The 20,936-nt window shown below is 46.2% G+C and overlaps 1 protein-coding gene across 1 annotated transcript in view; it reads left to right on the plus strand.

Annotated features, from left to right (window-relative positions):
• The first annotated feature begins 419 nt into the window (after positions 1 to 419).
• The window catches only part of ARHGAP31 (Rho GTPase activating protein 31), a 119,885-nt gene continuing 99,368 nt past the window's right edge, over positions 420 to 20,936 (plus strand). Inside the window, exon 1 of the mRNA XM_043474979.1 lies at positions 420 to 1,334. Within this exon, the coding sequence (XP_043330914.1) occupies positions 1,235 to 1,334 (100 nt within the window). The 5' untranslated portion in view covers positions 420 to 1,234. The remainder of the gene's footprint in view (positions 1,335 to 20,936) is intronic.

A 20,936-nucleotide genomic window follows, 5' to 3' on the forward strand; every position in this document is an offset into this window, starting at 1 on the left:
TAACGTGTGTGTGTGTGTGTGTGTGTGTGTGGTATGCTTGAATCTCTAACCAGAAATCTGATTTCCTCAGCAGTGGTTGCAAAGCGACGGCATCCATTCCTCCCTCCGCTTGGGAGGGACTTAGCTGGGTTGGGGGTACCTGGGCGCCGGCAGAGGAAGGTGGGAGTGGCAGGCGGAAACCCGCTTTCCGTCAGGTTTCTCCGCTGGAATCCCTGTCTTTGTTTCTGTCATTACTCTTTAAGTGTTTATGTAGGAGGAGACAGGCACCGAAATAGAAAGTGTCAAAGAGATGATGACAGTGAAGATAAAAACAAGGCAGGACATTTTTTTTCAGTCCCACCTAGCCCCTTCCAACCAGAAAGCCAGCGCGCCTCCTCTGGCGTCTTCAAAGAGCCGTCGGTGGGGCAGGAAGCGGGCGGTTCGGGCTGCGGGTGCTCCTAGGAGCGCGGCGATTTCCTCCGAGCCGCCCAGTTATCTCCAGAGCCGCCGAGCAGCTCTCCTAAGAGCGCGTTCTCTCCCCCACCCGGTCCTCCTCAACCCACCCACCTACTTCCTCCGGCTCCATACACACACCAGAGCGGAGCTGCCAAAAATTTCCACCCTCCGCCCCCCTCCCTAGCTAACTTCCTTCCAGCATTTCCTGAGCTGGATGATCCTAGGATTTGTAAGACAGGAAAAAAGGAAGGCGTGAGGGCGGGCGAGAGAGACAGGATGCTGGATTTTCGTCCTCTCCAAGCCGTCTGAAGACTGGACAGCGCGCGCCGGGCGGAGGACCCACGGCAGCCCCCCCGGGCGGTCTCCGCGCCCCTCGCCGCCGCCGGCTGCCCTGCGCTCTCGGCCACTCCCCGGGCTTCGAGAAGGCGGACTCCGGAGAGCTCGCCCTCCGTCCGAAGGGGAGGAAAACACCCGAAGAAGACACCGCGGGAGGCCGTGAAAGTCCCGGGGACTCCGAGTGAGGAAGTGGCACTCCCAGCGCGCCGGCCCGCCGCCGCTGCCAGCTCCGCACGGCCTGCGGCACCGCGGCCCTGGAGGAGCGCGCCGTGGAGTTCAGGCTCCGCGCCCCGCGGGCTCCATGCGCGCTGCCCCGGGGCCCAGGCTCTCCCCCACGCCCCTGCGGCCCCCCAGCGCCGCGCCGCAGCCGCTGATCTAACCTCCCCCCGGAGACCATCGTAGGCGCGGTGCCAAGCAGAGAGGGGAGGGCGAGACGGGGGGGCAACCTCTTTGGGACTAACTCATGAAGAACAAGGGTGCCAAGCAGAAGCTGAAACGAAAGGGAGCCGCCAGCGCCTTCGGCTGTGACCTGACGGAGTATCTGGAGAGCTCAGGACAGGATGGTAAAGTGCCTTCTCCCCACCCCCCACCCCCCGCCGCTTCTTTTTGTTTCAGAGCGAGAGAGGGAGACTCTCGTAGGGCGTGTTGCATTCAGTTCACAAGTTAATGTATTCCAGGCCTGTGCGCTCGTGGTACTTTTTTAAAACAAAAAACATATATGATCTTAAGGTGCATAACGCTGCCACCCCGACGTGCAGAGGTTATGTCACTCCTTCCGTTTGTGTCACACTAGCCGTTAATGGGCGGTGCTGCCACACGTCTGACCGGCTGCTCTGGAGGGTGGGGGGTGAGGGCGCGAGAGGTCCCGCTCCCAACTTTGGATGTTGGAGGGGAAGGATGAGGGCTGGACCTGAAGGATGCTGTTCAGTGGGCTTCTCTGGGCACGTAATTATGACCGCCTTAGGTGTCCCTCCAGGGCTCTCCAATTTCGTCCGCTCACATCTTTTTTTATTAATGTGCTGGAAGGCAGGGGGTGCGGTGGATCCTGGCTGGGGGAGTGGTTGCACAAACATTTTCTGAATTTCTGAACTGATGCCAAATATATAGTACATCCCTCCCTCCCCCTTTCCAACCCTTCAGACCCTTCACCTCCTCTGGGCTTTCAGAGGAGCATTTGGTGTGTCAGACAAGAAGAGTGTTGTGAAAAGGTCAGAGGGCCTTGATTTTAAAATAGTTTAGGGCATGTAAGTGAATAGGAGAGTCGCTCTGTTTTCAAGGTCAGATTGGAGAAAAGGGAATCCTCCAGAGTAGAGACAATTTAAACATTTGTTGGGGGGAGGGTGAAAGAAAACAATCTAGAACAGAGTAATGGCATTTGAGGTTAGAAGTTTTTAATCATAGGAAAGTTGGGGAAATTGAGCATTAAATGACTCCTTTTGTAAGGTTGACTGGCCCTGCATTTATCCATGACAAAAAGGCCTTGTCTTCAGAAACTTCAGTGAGAAGAAATCACTATATGCGCCTTCTGTTTATACATAGATAGATACAACAAAGGGGGGAAACTGAAGGGCTAGCTGGGCAGAATAATTCTGCCTCCAGGAAAGTAATCTCAAAAGCTATTTGATTAGCTCATATCAAATGTGCATCTCAAAAACAGAGCAGTGCTTTTGTTTCTATTTCTTTTTTTTTTTTTTAAAGACTCAGCACCACCTTGTAATTTGCAGTGGTGTGATATTCCTGTGGTATTCTTGAGTTCAGAGGCTGCCGTGTCTTTAGGACAAATGAATGGCTTAGTATTTTACAGCTTGAGAGACCACAGGTTTCAAAACTGCCTCTTTTAAAACTGGGACACAACTGAGTCAATTCATTTAATCCCATCCAGCAATCTAGAGAGGTAGATTTGAAATAACATCCTTGAATTGATTTTTTTTTTTTTTTTTTGAGAACTCCAAGTATGCATCTTAACCACTACCATCAGGCATTCAGAATGAAATGTTTTCCTCCACCTGTTTTTTAGCAAGGGGGCTTCAGGGTCTTGTCCAGGTTCACTTATGAATGTTCCCACCAAGTGGATGTTAAACTCTGGGCCCTCGTCCAAAGCTGAGAGGTACATGGAGGTACTTCTTAGCCCTGCCCTTTTCTGACCATGTCACAGATCCTAGGATGAGCAAAGAATCCCAGGGTTCTGTGAAAACACCTCAAAGGCAGCCTTAAACAGTTCCTCTTTCACCTGATTTATATTTTGAGTTTTCATATATGTTTTGTATGGGGGAAAAAAAAAAGAGGGGGATACTGCTTAAAGAAAAAAAAAATGTTAAAACCAGTACCCAATGCATCCTGCCCTGGGGAGAAGGGGAGAAGTCCAGAGAGGTAAACTGACCTGCCTAAGGTCATACAGTCAATCATGAAGGAAGCAGAGGTCTCTGGCCCACTTGGCTCCTTTCCCCTCCTTGGCTTCCTTGTCTAGGCCAACATTCTCCTCTAATGATTTTTTTTCCCCCTAAATTGAAAGCAGACAGTCCTGCCCCAGAATCAGCAAGCTTTCGAGGCTGACATACCTGAATAAAGTTCAGCTTTGAAAGAGAAGGAAACTGACCCGCTTAATGACCCACCTTTATTGTGCCACGTAGGAATTAGGCTTGCCTAATAGGCACTTACGTAAAATGAGAATAATTAGGATTTCTTCTCTCTCATATCTAGAACTAGTTAGGCAGTTGTCTCATTTTCTTTAGAGGGTAGCATCAATAAATAGCGTTAAGGCTAATGGTTTTCTCTAAAACAATGTGTCCTCCTCATGACTGTTCCAAAACATGCATTGATCTGCCCCCAGGGAGGAAAAACTGACTTAGGCAGTGCTCCTTTGCCCATGACCTTGGAAGTTCAGCCCAGAATGCTGAGGGTGACAAGTAACTAGGATCTAGAAGGCTGTCACAAAACTAACATTGTGCGTGCTAAATCACTTCAGTCATATCAGACTCTGTGCGAACCAGTGGTCAGTAGCCCGCCAGGCTCCTCGGTCCATGGGATTCTTCAGGTAAGAATACTGGAGTGGGTTGCCATTCTCTCCTCCAGAGGTTCTTCCCAACCCAGGAATCGAACCCCAGTCTCCTGTCTCTTGCATTGTCAGGCGGGTTCTTTAGCACTAGTGCCACCTGGGAGCCCCAAGACTAACATCACAGTTCCTCAAACTTTGGAGTTCAAGGATGGAATGAGACAGAAAAAAATGGATTCAGGTCTGGTTGCACAGGGCAGAAGGAAAGAACAGAGATGTGGGGGATCCAAGAAAACCCCTGTGTCGGTGGGAAAGGGAGGGAAATGTCTGAGTTGGGGTATAAGACAAAGCTGGTTGGTGACAATTAAATGTTCTCAGGTCACCTGAACATGGGGAATTTACACCCCTGGACTGAGCACAGAGGAAAAATGTCATTCACGTCTGCAATTTGCTGTAGCTGAGTCCTGCTGCATCCAGTTAAACAAATCTGATGGGGCAAGATGTTTAGGTGACATATAGGTGTTCATCTTTGAGCAGACGTTGCTTGGGGCCAGTTTCGTCTTTAATCTTTAGGACGCTGATGAAAAACAGAAACCTTTTCTTAGAAAACACTCACAGAGACACACACACACCATATCCTGTGTACAGTTTCTGTGGGCATCCACGCAGATGCCGGGTTCAGATCTTGCTGTTGACCGTCCCCAGCTGCAGACAGAGCTGATGCAAATGACCAATTTCCCCCTTTTGCTTCTGTGGCCACTTTTCTCCAGCCTGGTGAGAACACCCAAGAATGGGATGAAGTTGCTCCTGGCCAACCTGGCCAGCTTTTCTCTCACTTCCCCTCCAGCACAGTGGCTGCTGCTCCAACCCCCAGCTCTCCCCTGAGAAACAGATAACTTTCTCTTCCTGTCTGGAATAGAGGGAGAAGATCATCCCTTCCTCACTGCTGATGCTGAAAATAGTAGTTTTATTTTTCTTCTTTTTGACCACTGACTAAGAAGACCCTTGCTTGCAGCTATGTCATGAAAACCCCAGCATCGTATCGCCTGCAGTTGGGAGGCTGTGGGTGAAGCCTTGTGAGACCAGCACGCATCCAAGGGCATTTCCTACCTCTCCCCTCTGGGCCGAGTGCCTTGGGTCTTCTCACAGTGCCTGGAAATGCTGTGGCCAGGAGTCAAGGGACCAGGAAGAGAGCATTACAGGAAAGCTGTCTTCTGCCTCTATGCTGGTCACACTCTCAGAGCTGAGGGCTTCCTCACCCTACCCAACAATCTCTGTCCTCTGACTCACTCCTGGGTAACCACTGTCAGGGTGGTGGTTTGCCATGATGGCAGCACAATAGAACTATTTGGGGAGCATTAAGAGAAGTTGATGTCTGGGCCTTCTCTCAGAACAATTAAATCAGAATCTCTTGGTGCATGGGTATGTTTTAAAAGCTTCCTAGATGATTCTTATGCAGGAAAAGTTGAGAACCACTGCTTATAGTGCAGGGATTTACAGATCATTTACTCTTTGATAAGCAGCCTTGACTATTCAGAAGGTGCCCTCTGAGTGTTTGATAAGAACATTGTTCATGAAGGTTTTTTGAGTTCTTATCACGTTGAAAAAGAATATGTACTGATTTAATGGATGTGAGTTTGAGCAAACTCCAGGAGATAGTGAAAGACAGGGAAGCCTGGTGTGCTGCAGTCCATGGGTTGCAAAGAGTCGGGCACAACTTAATGACTAAACAACAACAATATGTATGTGTGTGTATTTGAGGAGTTCTAGAAGGTTCATAATGAATAAATCAACACCCATTATGAAATAAAATTTTCAAGCTTGATGAGAGTAAGATGGCCCTAGTATCTCAAAGAACAAGGATAAGGCAACGAGAACTTTGAGGTGTAGTTATTCTAAGTGTACTTCTTAGGCTAAGTCATTCTCTTACTTTGTTCATTCATTTATTTGACAAATAGCTATAAGGTGCTGTAGAGGTATGGTGGAAGAGAAAGAAACAGGCACCCCAGACTCAAGAAATTTACAGTCTAAGGGATGTGAACAAACTTTCGGAAACCAGTGGCTCAATTTAACTTTGAAGTTAGTTGTTATAACTGAAGGAGAAAATGCAAAAGCTCTTATCTTTGATTAAACAGACAAGAAACCCAAACATAAACAGGACAAAGTCTGAGCAAGGAAGGTGAATGTTTTTCTGTTCACTAGAAGATTTAACACTGAATGGAAAACCAGGGCAAGGGAATTCCATTGGCTTAGTGGTTTCCTTCCCAGCGTCTTGCCTGGCACATCATTATCACACCTTCCCTAGCTAACTGTCCATCCTTTGGGTCTCAGCTGCTTCTGGAAACCTTCCTTGATCCTCCCAAGTCAGGTGCCCCCTACTGGGGGCTTCCATTAGGAGTTCTGGAAGCATGCTGCCTGGAGCTGAATCCAGACTTTGCCTGTTCCCAGCTGAGTGACTGTGGAGCAGGCTACTTACCCTCTCTGGTTCTTCCTTTCCTCGTTTGTGAAATGGGGAGAAGGGGACTGACGTGAAGAGAAATGAGTTACTACGAGCAAAGCACATAGAAGAGGGCATGCATAATAAGGTAAGCTCTAAATGTAGCTTCCCTGGTGGCTCAGTGTAGAGAATCTGCCTGCCAATGCAGGAGACTCAGGTTCGATTCCTGGGTTGGGATGATACCATGGAGAAGGAAATGGCAACCCACACCAGTGTTCTTGCCTGGGAAATCCCGTGAACAAAGGAGCCTGGCAGGCTGCAATCCATGATGCGACTGAGCAACTAAACAACAACAACAACAAATGTAGCTATTATCATCATAACATTCTGGATGTGCCCTAAAATAACCACATATTATCTATGCCATGACCAAATGAATGCATGAGGGCTCCCATGAAACGAATAAATGATATGGCCTGGTAAAGAATCCGCCCGCAATTCAGGACACCCCAGTTCGATTCCTGGGTCGGGAAGATCCACTGGAAAAGGGATAGGCTACCCACTCCAGTATTCTGGCCTAGAGAATTCCATGGACTCTATAGTTCATGGGGTTGCAAAGAGTTGGACATGACTGAGCGACTTTCACTTCACTTTCAGATGGGTTAATTAATTACCAAGAGGGACAGGAAGCAGATTGGTTGCCCCACTAAGCAGAGTTCACAGAGGGATTTCCCAGCGCCACTGGGAGTAGAGTGTCAATAGACAGTGGCGGGGGAGCAAAACGTCAACCTGAAACTATAGGGTCCTGAGAAATATCTGAGAAAGATACCCTGTCACTTCCGGACCTGCAGGGAACTGAAAGAGAAGTCCAGTCCTGGAGGTGGAGCTTGTGGAGACAGAACAGCCACCTCCTGGGCTTGTGTTTGGAGAGGCATCCCCAAATCTGGGCTCTCACAGTGAAACAGGAAGAACTAAAAGAGGAGAATTAAGGCTTTTAAACCTGAAGCAAACTAACTGACAGCGTGAAGCCAAACTGTAAGTAACTCTGTATGGTCTGGATGTGGCAAACAACCCACCCAGAGGATGGAAACAGCCATTCCACCTACGCACATCCCTCCCTCCAGCCCACTCTCCAGACCTCTGCCAAGAGCCCCTTGACCACAGGCATAGCCTTGCCCTTCCTCCACCCCATCACCACTGGCAGCTGCCTAGATGTCTTCTAACCTCAGGAGACCCAGGCCTTTAGACAGCTAAGGAAACCCTTGGTCCTGTTGTCCCAGACCTGCCCTGGAGCCCAGTGGACCATCTGCTGGGGCAGAGGGAAACAGGTTGAAACTAGAAACACATTTTCCCTTAGATGATGCTGTGGGTGGTGGATTATCTCCCCAGTGCCATTAGAGCTGTGGTTTTTGATGCATTCTCTTTCTTTACCCCCTTAGTCCATTAGGCATCTGTGGGCTAGCCTGGAAACTTTCTTCTGTGGGAGTGGGGCCGGGGGAAAACACATAAATTCCAGAAGCTGAGCGACCAAGGCAGTTCTGAATCACTTGTTGAGGACCAGTTGTCCCCAGGAGTCACCTCACTGCAGAAAGTTTCCTGGGATTTTGTGGCAGAGGGTGCAAGAGGAGGACAGGGCTCAGAGGCCCAGAACTCCGTCTGGGGATGAGAGGTGATGCCCAACTCCTCTTCATTAGATATTGCAGGTAAAAATGTCTGGAACAAAGTACCGATAGACCCTCAGGTTGGGACTTCCTGGTGCTTCCTCCAGAGCAGGCTGCTCAGGGTGAGTTGTACCCCATCCCTGGTCTCAGGACTGCACTTCCCTCTGTGTGGTTCCTTCACACCAGTCTTGAGGCCCAGGAACATGGCTATGCTCGCTCCTTTGGTTTTCTGTTTTGTTTTCTTTTTTGCTTATTGCTTTCCCTGTATTGAAGCCAAGGTGGCCTTTTCTCTCCAACTCGTCATCACATTTCTAGTTAATTTTCTTTTTACTTGCGGGTGCATGTCCCACCTGATCTTCTGTTTCTTTTTTATGCTCCTACAACTGTCATGTGTCAGGTTAATGGGTTTTGGTGTTTCTCCCTCAAAGGACCATCCTTGAGTCCTAATTGAGGTGGGGCCACAGCCTGATGGAACTTTAGGCCATCTAGATCGCACCCCCGCCCTTGTCCCTCTAATCTGTGCCGCCGCCCCCCCCCGCCCCCCCGCCGCCCCACTCCGATGCAATTTTAGGTCAGGCTTAAAATAAAGGACCCCTGAGGAAACATGCTGATTTCAATTCAGAAGAGAATAGATACTGGTGCTGGGTTGTTAAGAGCAGCTTTTTGATGGAGAAAGATGAGAATGTTAGGATACTAAAGGGAGGAGGACAAAGGAGAGAAGGAACCCGAAAATGAATGCTGGGCCCCAAATCACAGCTACTTGTTATTTTTATTAGTAGAATTACAATCTGCATTGTTTGTTTACTATGTGCAAGTCACTTGATACATACAAAGTAATATTTTCAAAATCTGTATGAATTCGGACATTTTCCCCCTTTTTATAGAGGAGAAAACTGAGATCTGAGAGGTTAAATCACTTGCCAAGATTATTGAGATAAGAAAAGCAGAATTTAAATCAAGATCTATCTGACTCCTCAAGCCCCGCATGGTCTTAGGCACAAACACAATTTCCCAAAATAGCAGATTTCATAATTTGACATTTATGTCATAGTTTTGTCCAAAAAAAAAAAAACCTGCGAAAAGTGGCCTTTTCTCCCTTGCATTGTTCTTCCCCCAGCCTAGGTCTGGAATAGTAATAATAACGACTAACATTTGCACAGCACTTCACCCCTACCTACTTGCTTTCAAGTCCAGCCAGGCCCCACCTTTTCCTCCCAGGCCCCTCCCTGACCACTGCAGCCACAGTCCTCCTTCCTTCTTGGAAGAGCCCTTGCCTGAGACTCAGAGGCACCCAATTTAGTCCTAATTCTCGTTACCCTGTTTTCTCGCTGGCTTTGTGTTTACAAGTGGCCGTGAGCTCTGCTAAAGGTGGGGCCTCGGGCAGCTCATGCAGACTGAGGAGCTCGCTGGCCTCCCCCAGGCCAGCACGCCGCTGATGATTGGTTTCCTCCTCAGGAAGCTGGAGGGAGAGCCCTTCCAGGAAGCTCAGGACCTGGGCCATGCCTGCCGTGCTGGAATATCAGGAATCCAAGACTGTCCAAGGTTCCCCACAAGGGCGCAAAGCTCCTTGCAAATAGAAACAGACCCAGGCTTTGTGCAGGGCACCTCGGAAACACCACCTTTCCCTAATGCCTTGCCAGTCACTCACTGATATGAACCACCTTCTTGGTGGGGTCTCAGAACCAACTGAGTTTGTGGGATCGAGTCTCAGGCACTCTTTGTTCTAGTTCAAGTGTGGTTGATGCATACCAGACCTTGGGGCCATGCCCATGACCTGATGCTGGCCAGTGTGATGCCCATAACCAACTTGCCTCTGAGGGCCCCTCACCATTATCCCCAGAGGGAGAGGGGGGAAGGTCACCCTCCCCAAAAGCAGCTTATACCAGCCCTTGCTGTTACAGACAGCAGAAAACTGTTTGACATATAAAGCAGCAGTCTGGCAGACTACAAATCTGCAGCTTTCAAAAATTGAGCTAATTTGTGTAATTACGCATATTTCTTTCCCTAGCTCTTTTCATGTTTTTATTCAGAAGCCATCTTATATGGGGCTTTCAATTCAATGCAACAAATATTTAATGGGACTCTAATATGCTGGACGCTCTGGGGTTCACAAAGATGGTCTCAAGTTGCTGTCAGCCTAGTGGGTTGTATAAGATGGGGAAACAACCGAGTATGGAGGATGTAAAGAACAGACTTTTGGACTCAATGGGATGTGATTTGAGAGAATAGCATTGAAACATGTATATTATGATATGTAAAATAGATGACCAGTCCAAGTTCAATGCATGAAGCAAGGCAGCCAAAGCTGGTGCTCTGGGAGAACGCAGAAGGGTGGGGAGGGAGGTGGGAGGGGGGTTCAGGATGGGGGGACATGTGTATACCTGTGGCTGATTCATATTGACGTACTGTAAAGTAATTATCACAATATTGTAAAGTACTTGTCCTCCAATTAAAATAAATTTAAAAAATTTTTACCAAAATAAAACGTACTGAAAATGAAATGAGAGCTCTACACAAAGTGCAAGAGGAGATGTTAACATGCGAGGCAGCTGAGTGAAAGAAAACTATGAGTGGGTTGTTTGTAAGGGGGGGAAAAAAATCAATAAAACAATAAACATCATCTGACCCGTGAGGAATGACGGAGATGTGGGGAGATAGAGTGGTTGGTTTCTGTAGACAGGAAACCACATGGTTTTGCCTGATACTTGTAATTGGTCACACCCTCCTGAGCCCTGGGGGAGAAGATGCTGAAACTGTGGGAAAGGTAGTTGAGAGTGACTTCTAATGGCCAGGGTTGGAAGGGGAGACCCTGGCTGGGGTGTCAAGCTGTCTTCAGTGGCAGTGAGTGATCTACCATCAGGAGAAGGCACTATGGCTGATCACAAGCGTGGCAGCTGGTTTGGCTGTGTCTGTACCCTGCCCAAGAGCAGGAGAATGGAAAATTCTGTTTAAAGGGAAAACTCATAAAGTAATGTTAACTGACCACCCTAATTATGTTTCCTGCTTAATCTAACAATGTGGCATAAATGTGCAACCTCAGTCTCTCCCTGCTGTATGTCAAAGTTCTGTTTTGCCCCCATTTTATCTTCTTATTTTTTGGCTAAGCCACGCACCTAGTGGGATCTCGGTTCCCCAACCAGGGATTGAACCCTGGCCATGGCAGTGAAAGCTTGGAATCCTAACCACTCGGCCCCCAGGAAACTCACCCTCCCCCATTTTATATATGAGGACCAACTCAGAGAAGTGAAGCAACTTGCCTAACATCACCAAGCTAGGAATTGGGAGAACCAGAACTCAAACCACGTCTGTCTGACATTCAATTCCCTTTCCAGGGCTTTGTCTCCTCTGGAACCAAACCGCTGCAGTTATGCTAGCAGTAAATCCGTCTGATATGCAGAGTTCATTTACCCATGCACTGTCAAGGTGATAAGTTCAGTAGGATTTAGTTCGACTTTACTAAAACTGCTGGCATCCCCAGTTTTTCAAAGTCAAACATGTAGGTTCCAAATGGCAGGATTCTAAACAGAGAGCATGCCCTGTTACCATAAGTAGCCCCTTCCACCAGTGCTTTCCCATCTGTTTCCTGCATGCTGAGTATTATTGGGAAACAATGATGTCAACTCTTCCATATAAATCTACACCTCCCTGCTCGCCCCTCCCCTACAATGCATATTTTTGTTCCTCTTTCTGGCTTTTGTCTTACTGTTCTGTTCTTTAAGACTCACACTTTTTGGCGTCGATTGTTGGCTTTCTTTTTAATAAGTTTTAGCTATTTAAGCTGCATTGTGGCCTTCAAAGTGCACATGCTTTCTTGGGTCCATATTTGGAAAAGCCTTTGTTTGGCTAACAGCTAGAGTATGGGCCTGTTGTTAGTGAAGAGAAGCCATTTTGCTTTCTGGAAAAGCAAAAGCTGGATGCAGGGCTCTGAATCTGGCTCAGAGCCGAGGGCGCAGAACCCACTCAGGGGCTCTCGAGGGCTGCATTTAGCTGTTGGACCCTGGGCACAGAGCCTGCAGCTGAACATACCCACTGAGTAATCTGTATTCCCTCACCCAAACAAGACTTGGTTTCTTCAGTTCCCCCATTTTTTTTTACTGCCCCTAAAGTCAACTTTGTTTCAGAAGGGAATGGGGGCGCTGTTCTGGAGGCAGGCGGGAGGGAAGAATGTGAGTTGTGAATTCTGGGTTCAGGAGTTCTGGACCTCTCTTTTTAAGGCTCTGGCAATGATACTCAAACTCTACCTGGCCTTAAGTTTGACTAAAATTGTAGTGTTTACTTTTAAAGTTTGATTTCATTTAAAATTTAATTAAAATTTTAATCAAAAAGTTTAAAAATATTGGTCAAATTTTAGTGCACTGTTAGGACACTATAAAGAGTGTTAGAGATACTCCTTTAATTCCCGTTTGAGCTCCTTGAAACAAAATAGACCTGTAGCAAAAGTTTAGATGGGTGTTTGTGTGGGTCCTGCAGTATCTGGGTCTGTGGAGAGCATGTGATTCCTCGGAATGAGTTCTGCAGAGACAGGGCGGCCAGCTGCAAGTGCGCCTGCAGGTCGGTGTTCTGAGGTCAGCCCCTCAGAGACTCTGCTCTTGGAGGTCTGAGACGGGCCCTAGGAATCCACATTTTTGAAGATGAGCTCCAGTTGATTGTGGTATCTTTGGCCTACTGATCTCATTCTGACTAGCTTGTAAAAAGCAGCAGCTAAGTGAAACCACATGATTTTTATTTTTTTCTTGTTACACTTTTTATATTGCCCCAAATTTCAACAGTGAACATGTATTTTTTACTACTTAAATTGAGAGGAAAAATCTTTTAAAACTAGGAAGGGAATGGGGTGTCTTGATTCATTGAATTTTTCATGAAGCCATTTTGTTCTACTCCTTATTTAAAAGAATAATATTCATAAAGTCTCAGTTTGGTTTCCTGCCTTCATAGATGCAGGCTCATGAAATCAGTTAACCTCTCTGAGAAGCAAAGCATGTAGCAAAGTGGTTAGTGTGTGGCTTTTATGCTGAGAGTCTGCCTTGGTTCAAATCTCAGCTCTTCCCCATGCTAGTTTTGTGATTATGGATAGGTTACCAAAACTCTCTGTGCCTCAGGTTTCCTCATCTATAAAATGGGGTTGTGAGAATAAAAGTGCGCATCACACAGGGTCATTGTGAGGATTAAATAGGCTAGTGTACTGCCTGGAATTTAGTTAACCTTCCGTAAGCATTAACTACAGTTATTTCCTTGATGATTAGAAATCTTAACCTGTTTCAGCCTCATTACTCAGAATGTGGTTCCTGAGTAATGCTATAGACATTCAAGTTGAGAGGGAGCTGAGAACAAATACTCCAAGGCCCCCACATGCCCCTAGGGGCTGCTGCTTCTTTTTTAAAAATTCTATTATATACACATATGGAGAAGGAAATGGCAGCCCACTCAAGTATTCTTGCCTGGGAAATCCCATGCACAGAGGAGCCTGGCGGGCTATAGTCCATGGAGTGGCAGAGTCTGACACAACTTAGTGACCAAATAGCAACAAACAGATATATGGATAGTTATTTATTTTCTTTGGTTGAGTGCATAAAAATGCTAGTTTTTAAATTCTTATCGGTTGATAAATATTTCTGGAATGAGAATGTGGTAAAATTTCTAAATTGAACATTTCTTTAGTAATCAGAAAAAGAAAACAATTTGAAAACAAAACTGGAAAGAAATAAAATGAGGGTTATGGGTTATGGCAAAAGGCTGTAATCATAGTGACAGCCCTCTGACCTTCTACTTTTCATTTGTATTTCATTTCTCAGTGCTCCATTTGAAGATGGAAACACAGATGTATACGTCTGATACACAGACGTATATTGAGGAAGGTGATCATGATGGTAAAGTTTAGATGTTATTACCGCTCATGTCCAACAGGGCTTCCCTGGTGGCTCAGAGAGTAAAGAATCTGCCTGTACTGCAGGAGACCCGGCGGGTTCCATCCCTGGATTGGGAAGATCCCCTGGAGAAGAGAATGGCTACCCACTCCAGTATTCTTACCTGGAGAATTCCATGGACAGAGGAGCCTAGCGGGCTACAGTTCATGGGGTCGAAAAGAGTCAGACACGACTGAGTGACTAACACTTTCAAGTCCAATAGCTATCATAGTTTCCTAAATTGTCTCCATCTTTGAATAGAAAGAAAATGAGCTCCTTGAAAACTGACTATTCTCTGTTTATCTCTGTGTTAGATGTTTGCAGGGCTGGTTCCTTTCTGGAGGCTCTCAGGAAGACTCTGTTTTCTTAACTTCTCCAGCTTTGAGAGGCTGACTTCATCCTTTAGCTTATGGCCTCTCATCACATTACCTTTGCTCCCTCTGCTCCATCCTCACCTGGCCTTCTGTCTGATCTGCCTCTCTCTTACAAAGACCTTGTCACTATATCGGATAAGCCAGAATAATCTCATCTCAAGATCTTTAGTTTGATCACATCTATTAAAACCCCTTTTGCCATATGAGGCAACATGTACAGATTCCAGGAATGAGGACTTGAACTTCTTTGAGGAACCATTACTCAACCTACCACAATCTTTTTTCCCCACAACACATGGTCGGCTCCACAGATGTTAATAATGTGAATGAAGGGAATAGGGTACTGATTGCGAGAATGGAGGGAGAGATGGACATCAGCATTTTCTCAGCATTTACCACGCACCAGGCAAAGGGTCAGCTGGGACAAGGGATGAACAGGCATTGTCTGTCCCTTTGGGGCTCACAGTCCTGATGCAGGAGGCGGACACATCCTCTACTGAGTCTCACACAAACCACCGGAGGAAGTGGATGTCATTAATTCTGACTCAGAGAAGCTAGATCTTCTAAGATGAATGGAATCTAAGTAGTCTCTGCCTGTCCCAGACAGGAGGAACAACATAAGCAAAGGTGTTGAGGTGTAAAACGGTGGCAGGATCAACATTCTGAAAAGAAGAACAAAGAGAACAGGTTGAAGCCTGAGCCACCTACCTGCCAGGATGAGGTTTATAGGAACGAATGGCTTATTCAATGATAAGTTTAAATCTTCCAGGGAAAAAAGAGTGATAAGGAAAAAAAACAAGTGATAAACTAATGTGCCAGTGTGTAAATTCCAGAATGAGAAAGGAAGAAGAATCTCAAGCCTCATTTAAAGTGTGTGTCCTTTTTGCTGTTTCTGTTGTTGCTGTTGAGAAAAAATCGGGCCCCAGACTAGGAATAAACTTCCTCCAGGTGGAGGAAAAGTGAGGTGCACCAAGCAGCTGTAACTCAGGCTTTCTTAGTTTTTTTCATCTATTTATTTTCCATCTTGGGAAATTTCACTTCTCTCTGTCTTGTGGATGATAACCAGAGTGATGTCTAACATTTCAAATCCAAGTTTTATTTGACGTGAAAGTTTTTGTAACATTTGTTCCCACCTGCCTCCTGGTCACACCTCTACTGGATCCCATCTCTTTTTTCCTCCAGCTTTCTCTTCATCTTTGTCTTCCCCCAATGTAAGAAACCACAGAGCAGACAGCAGATCCGTCATTCTTACCAGTTCTGCTCCCAGGTGGTATCTTGAGCTTGGCCCCGTGAGCTCCCATTCCCTTCCTGGCTAGGTGCCCCCACTCGGAGCGGTGTCTTCTCCCACCCGCCTGGGCCCCCGAATCGGAGACCTAAGCGTCCCTTGGAGGTGGGCCTCCCTGTCTCATGCCCGCCTTGCCCTTGCCAGATTCCCGAACTCCAAGCACTAAAAATATACTTCAGTCTTTGCTTCCCTGCCGGCCAGTGCTCAAACTGATTTTGTCCTTTGTGACTGAAAAGCGGGGTCCTAGAAGGGAGTAAGACCAGTGCGTGGTCAGCCGCTGCCTGAGAGGCTCCTCCCAGACTTGTGTTCACCGTGGACTGGGGGCATCTCCATTCTTTCCCTGGGCTAACTCCTCTAGCCGTGCTCTGCCACACCCCGGCTCCTGAGTGGAATGGCAGGAGTCGTGAAAAAAAAAAATGCAAGATGCGATTTTCATGAGGAATAAATACCTCACACAGGTGCGAGCTATCCTTTTCTCCTAAAATTAGAAAGATAATTGTTTAAAAAATTCAAATGATGCAGAGATTTATGAAGTACAGAGTCCCTTCCTACATCGTTGCAGTTCCATTCATCAGTTCACAGTCTGGGCTGGGTTCCTCTAGACTAGTTCTGTCTGGAGAACTTTCTCACTGAGGGAAATGTGCTCGGTCTACACTATCCAATATGGCAGCCACTGGCCCCACCTGGCTGTTAGCACGTGAATGTGGCTAGTGCTACCAAGGAACTGAACTTTAGCCACATGTGGCTCATACTACTGTATCAAACAGCACAGAGACCTTTCTTTGTGTACATACCAAAAAATACACACATTGAATGATTCTCTTTGATTATTTTCCCACAAAGTTGCAACATATATATGTCCTGAAAATGTGCTGTTTTAAACAACAGTAGATCTTGGAGAACTATCCATTTTTGTAATTATAGTTCGATCTCACTCTTTTAAATCACTGCATGGGATTCTGCAGAATGGATGGTTTTTAAAGTTATTTTTTTTGGCTGTGCTGGGTCTTCATTGCTGCACAAGCTTTTCTGTAGTTGCAGCGAACAGGGGCTACTCTCTAGCTGCAGTGTGCCGGCTTCTCATTGTGGGGCTTCTCTTGTTGCAGAGCACAGGCTCTAGGGCATGCAGGTTCAGTAGTTGCGGTTCCTGGGCTCTAGAGCACAGGGTCAATAGTTGTGGCCCACAGGCTTAGTTGCTCCATGGCATGTAGGATCTTCCTGGACCAGGGATCAAACCCATGTCTCCTCCACGTCAGGCAGGTTACTTACCACTGAGCCCCCAGGGAAGCCCTAAAGTTAATTTTTGAAAAAATCAGGTATCACATTTCTGTGGTTCCAAATGTGAAAGTATATAAAGTGAAAGCGAAAGTCGCTTAGTCATATCCAACTCTTTGTGATCCCCACAGACTATACAGTCCATGGAATTCTCCAGGCCAGAATGCTGGAGTGGGTAGCCTTTCCCTTCTCTGGGGGATCTTCTCAACCCAGGGATCAAACTCAGGTCCCCCACATTGCAGGCAGATTCTTTACCAGCTGAGCCACAAAGGAAGCCCAAAAGTATATAAAGGATGTAACAAAAAAAATCTTCCTCCTATTCTTGTCCTCATCCTTTCTGTTTCTCACATGAGAAGCAACTAGTGTTAATTTTCTTGGAAATCTTTCATAGATATTCTGTGCATATATAAGCAAATATACATACTTTTAATAAAATACCATAATTAATTTTTCTAATTTATTTTTTATTGTAGTCCCTTTACAGTCTTGTTAGTTACATATATATATACATTCTTTTAAAATATTCTTTTCCATTATGTTTGTTATAGGATATTGAATATAGTTATTTGTGCTATTCAGTAGAACCTTGTTTTCCATTCTGTATATAAAAACTTATATCTGCTAACCACAACCCCCATGTCCATCTCTCTCCCAACCCTCTCCCCCTTGGCAACCACTAGTCTGCCCTCTATGTCTGTGATTCTGTTTCTGTTTTATAGATGGTTTCGTTTGTGTCATATTTTATGTTCCATTTATAAATACATTAAAATATCATTATTTATTTGACCATTTCTTTATATAGAAATCTCCCTCTTTTTACAAGTTCCTGTAAGGCTTCTCTTACTGTCTAAATACTGATGGATTGATTTAGTATTTATTGAATATGTTGTATGGGCTATGCATCATTTCATTGATAATTTCTATTATCTATAACTTATTGAATATTAATACTGCTTCCATTTGCTTACGATGAAGGTAGAATTTCCTAGCTCAGTTATTTCTGATTACACTTTAAACTTGTTTTCCAGTCTTCCTGAGGGACGTTGGTTGGTCAGCCCATATTCTTTCGCTTAGGAGTCCAGGCCCCAGGTTAAGGCTGAGGCTGGGAGTAGGGACAGTGAGAAGCTGTTTGCTGGCATATTCATGGTGTCTTGATCACAGTGCTCTGATCATCAAGCCAAGCTGGCCCAGGCTGCAGAGACCCAGGAAGAGCAGCAAAAGCAGGTGAAAGGGAGGTAGCAGCCTAAACAGAAGCAGCCTAAAGTTGACCATCTATAGTTTTGCAGAAACTAAGACCAGAGGATATCTTAAAGTAGCATTGAAATTAGTTATGACTATAGATACTTACAGTGGGCAAAAAGAGAATGTCTTGATGAAAGCTTGTCAACAGTGTCACTCACTAAATCTTTCAGTGACTTCCCAGTGCCCTCCAGACAGACATCAACTCCATAAATACCAGCAGGGTTTACCAGCCCATCACCTCAGACACCTGTGTCCTCTGAGGCCTCAATGGACACCACCTCCTGACCTGAGCAGGTCCCCGGGCCACGTTGTACTTCTCGTGGTTCCTCAGAAGTGCTGTGCACCTCTTCCCTCAGGTGTGTGTGCATGCTCCGCCCTCTGTGTAGCTCCTCTTTTTAGCGCCAGTTCAGTTTTGCCAGCTCCAGCCCATCCTCTGGGGCTCTGCTAGTTGTCTCATCCTCCAGGACGCCTCCCTCCTCCCTCTGAGGGGTTCGGTGCCCCTCCCACGTGCTCCCACTGTGCCCTGTACTGCCCAGCACTGTTCTTATCACACTGAGTGTGCCCTCTCACCCCTGCCGTATCCTCGCCTCATTCTAGACTCTAGCTGACCCTGGATCAACTCTGAGGCCGGGAACCATGTCTCCTCGTTCATTATTTTACCTCCAGCCCCTAGCACGATGCTTATCAATGTGTGTTGAATGAGTGGATGGATCAGGGAAAGGCAATGTGTCTTGGGTGCGTGTGCTGATGGGGTGAGGATGGAGGGTGTGTTCCACCTGGTATTTTGCACGTGTGTACATCTGTCATATGTCTGTGGATCAAAGTGGAGACTGTGGAGGTGGAGGAGGAGCAGCTTGAGCTCTGGTGGAGTTTAGAATCAAGTCTTCATTTGACAAATGATGTCCTCTGGTTTTCAGCAAGTCATAACACTCACCGAATCTCAGTTTCCTCATCTAAAAGACAGGACTGAGAATTTGATGAGATAATATATGCAAAGGGCTTTTAAAATGGAAAACAAATACTGTAATTATCCTGCAGTTTAGACACTGGTGCTCAGAAAGGGCTGATTGGCCCCAAAGGCTGTATTTATGATACACTGTGAATCTGATGCCGCCTCGTAGACCTCACCCACAGCCACATTGGAAGGAAAAATCAGAAGAGCTGTTTCCCTTACGTGACCCTCCCCCACAGCCTTGTGCCTCCCCCGGCCCTGCCAGCTTCTGCCATCCACCCCCAGCAGAGGTGCTTCACGACCTTCAAGTATGTCGTGCGGGTGCACACCCAGGGCTCCGGTGGCACTCTGGTCACTCAGCACCAGGATCAGCCTGGACCAAGGCAAACACAGAGATAAGTGAACCAGATGCTAGCACGTCATGTTTGAGCTGAAAGAATCTTAGGAAATCGCTATCCAAACCTCTCATTTAACTCATAGAGAACCTGGGACCCTGGGGAGTACGGTCATTTGCCCCAAAAGATACAGCTGACCCAGTGAGGTTTTCTGGCTACTTATTGGTTTTGGCCACAAATCATGGGTCTGTGTGTTTCTCAGAACCATCCAGCGTCCGGGATCTGAGATGGGAGAAGAGGCGAAGATGGTGATGCCTTTAGGAGAGAAGGAGGATTCATAAGACCACCTCACAGCCTGAGGAAAATACCTCTTATTATATAGCTGGTTAAAAGAATAACACATAATTACTGTCATAGAATGGTGTCAATATTTAAGTTTAAAAGTTTACAAAACAGCATATGAAATATATGTAATTCCATTTTGGTAACTATGTATGCAAGAAAAATTGTGGAGGAATACGCGCAAAACATTAACAATGGCTTTCTCTAGATGAATCCTTTTCTCTTTCTTCTGCATACTTTGCTGGTTTGCTGTGTTGTCTGAGGGTTTTTGTTTGTTTTTTTAATGATAAACACATATAATGTCTATACTTTGATAAAACAATAAGGTATTTTCATTTTTGTAAGAACATACATATTATCTAAATTATTTCAGCTTTACTCTGAATGTGTTCATCAGACATCTTTTGTCATCTGTAGCTTGCTCTCCTGTGCGAGGCCCTCATCTACATAGAGCCTAGACCGAATTCTGAATTCCTATGAAAAATGGTGAAATTGCCCTTTGACTTTACAAAGTCGTCCCCTCAGAACTTGGTTTCAGAGAACAGATCACTCTCAGGTGAACTGGCCGAATTCAGGTTCCGATTCTGCCAAGAAGACAAAGAGCCCCACCTATGATGACTCCACAGAGGCCCACGCACACACCCTTTGAGGCCCTTCCTACACATCAGCTGGACCCACAGTCCTTATAGCCACTGCTTGGGCTTCAGGGTAAAGCAGTCTTGGGAACCTTTGGCAGTGAATCCCTGAATCTCCAACATGGGGAGACAGCTTCAGTTTGAGGTTGTGTAAAAGCATAGCTGGCTGCTCTGGCCACAGGCTGACACTCCCAAGAGACTTACATGATACCAAAAGAGTGTGGGATAAATTTGGTGGGGGGGTTGTAAAAGTGAAGTTCGAGCTACCAGAGGACAGAGAACCTGCGGAGATTGCAGGGGACTGGGGATTGGGGAGTAACTAACCCCTAGATGGCACCTTACAAAGTGATTGCACCAAATCATCTCTTATCCTTCACAACCCTGAGAGTAAAATGAAGCAGGTCATTGTTACACCTGCTTTCTCCAAGGACACAAAACTAGTCATCCCAAATCTGTGGCCTTTACTTACTACTCACTAAGATGCAAGGTTTATGTACATCAAGTTCATGTTTAAAGCTATGGCTTGGGTATCAGAAGATCTAGGTATTTGTCATGTGACCTTGTGGGATTCCCTTCATCTTGCTGAATGTTAGCTTCCTCATCTGTAATTTGGGAATAATAATACCTGTTCAACTTGCCCCATGGGGTGGGGATATGACAAGACAATGGACATGAAAATAGTGTGCTTTGAAAATAGTGAATTGCTAAAGGATTGTAAGGGCTTCCCTTGTG

Source organism: Cervus canadensis, chromosome 7, assembly GCF_019320065.1.
Source record: "Cervus canadensis isolate Bull #8, Minnesota chromosome 7, ASM1932006v1, whole genome shotgun sequence".
In the NCBI taxonomy this organism is placed as follows: domain Eukaryota; kingdom Metazoa; phylum Chordata; class Mammalia; order Artiodactyla; family Cervidae; genus Cervus; species Cervus canadensis.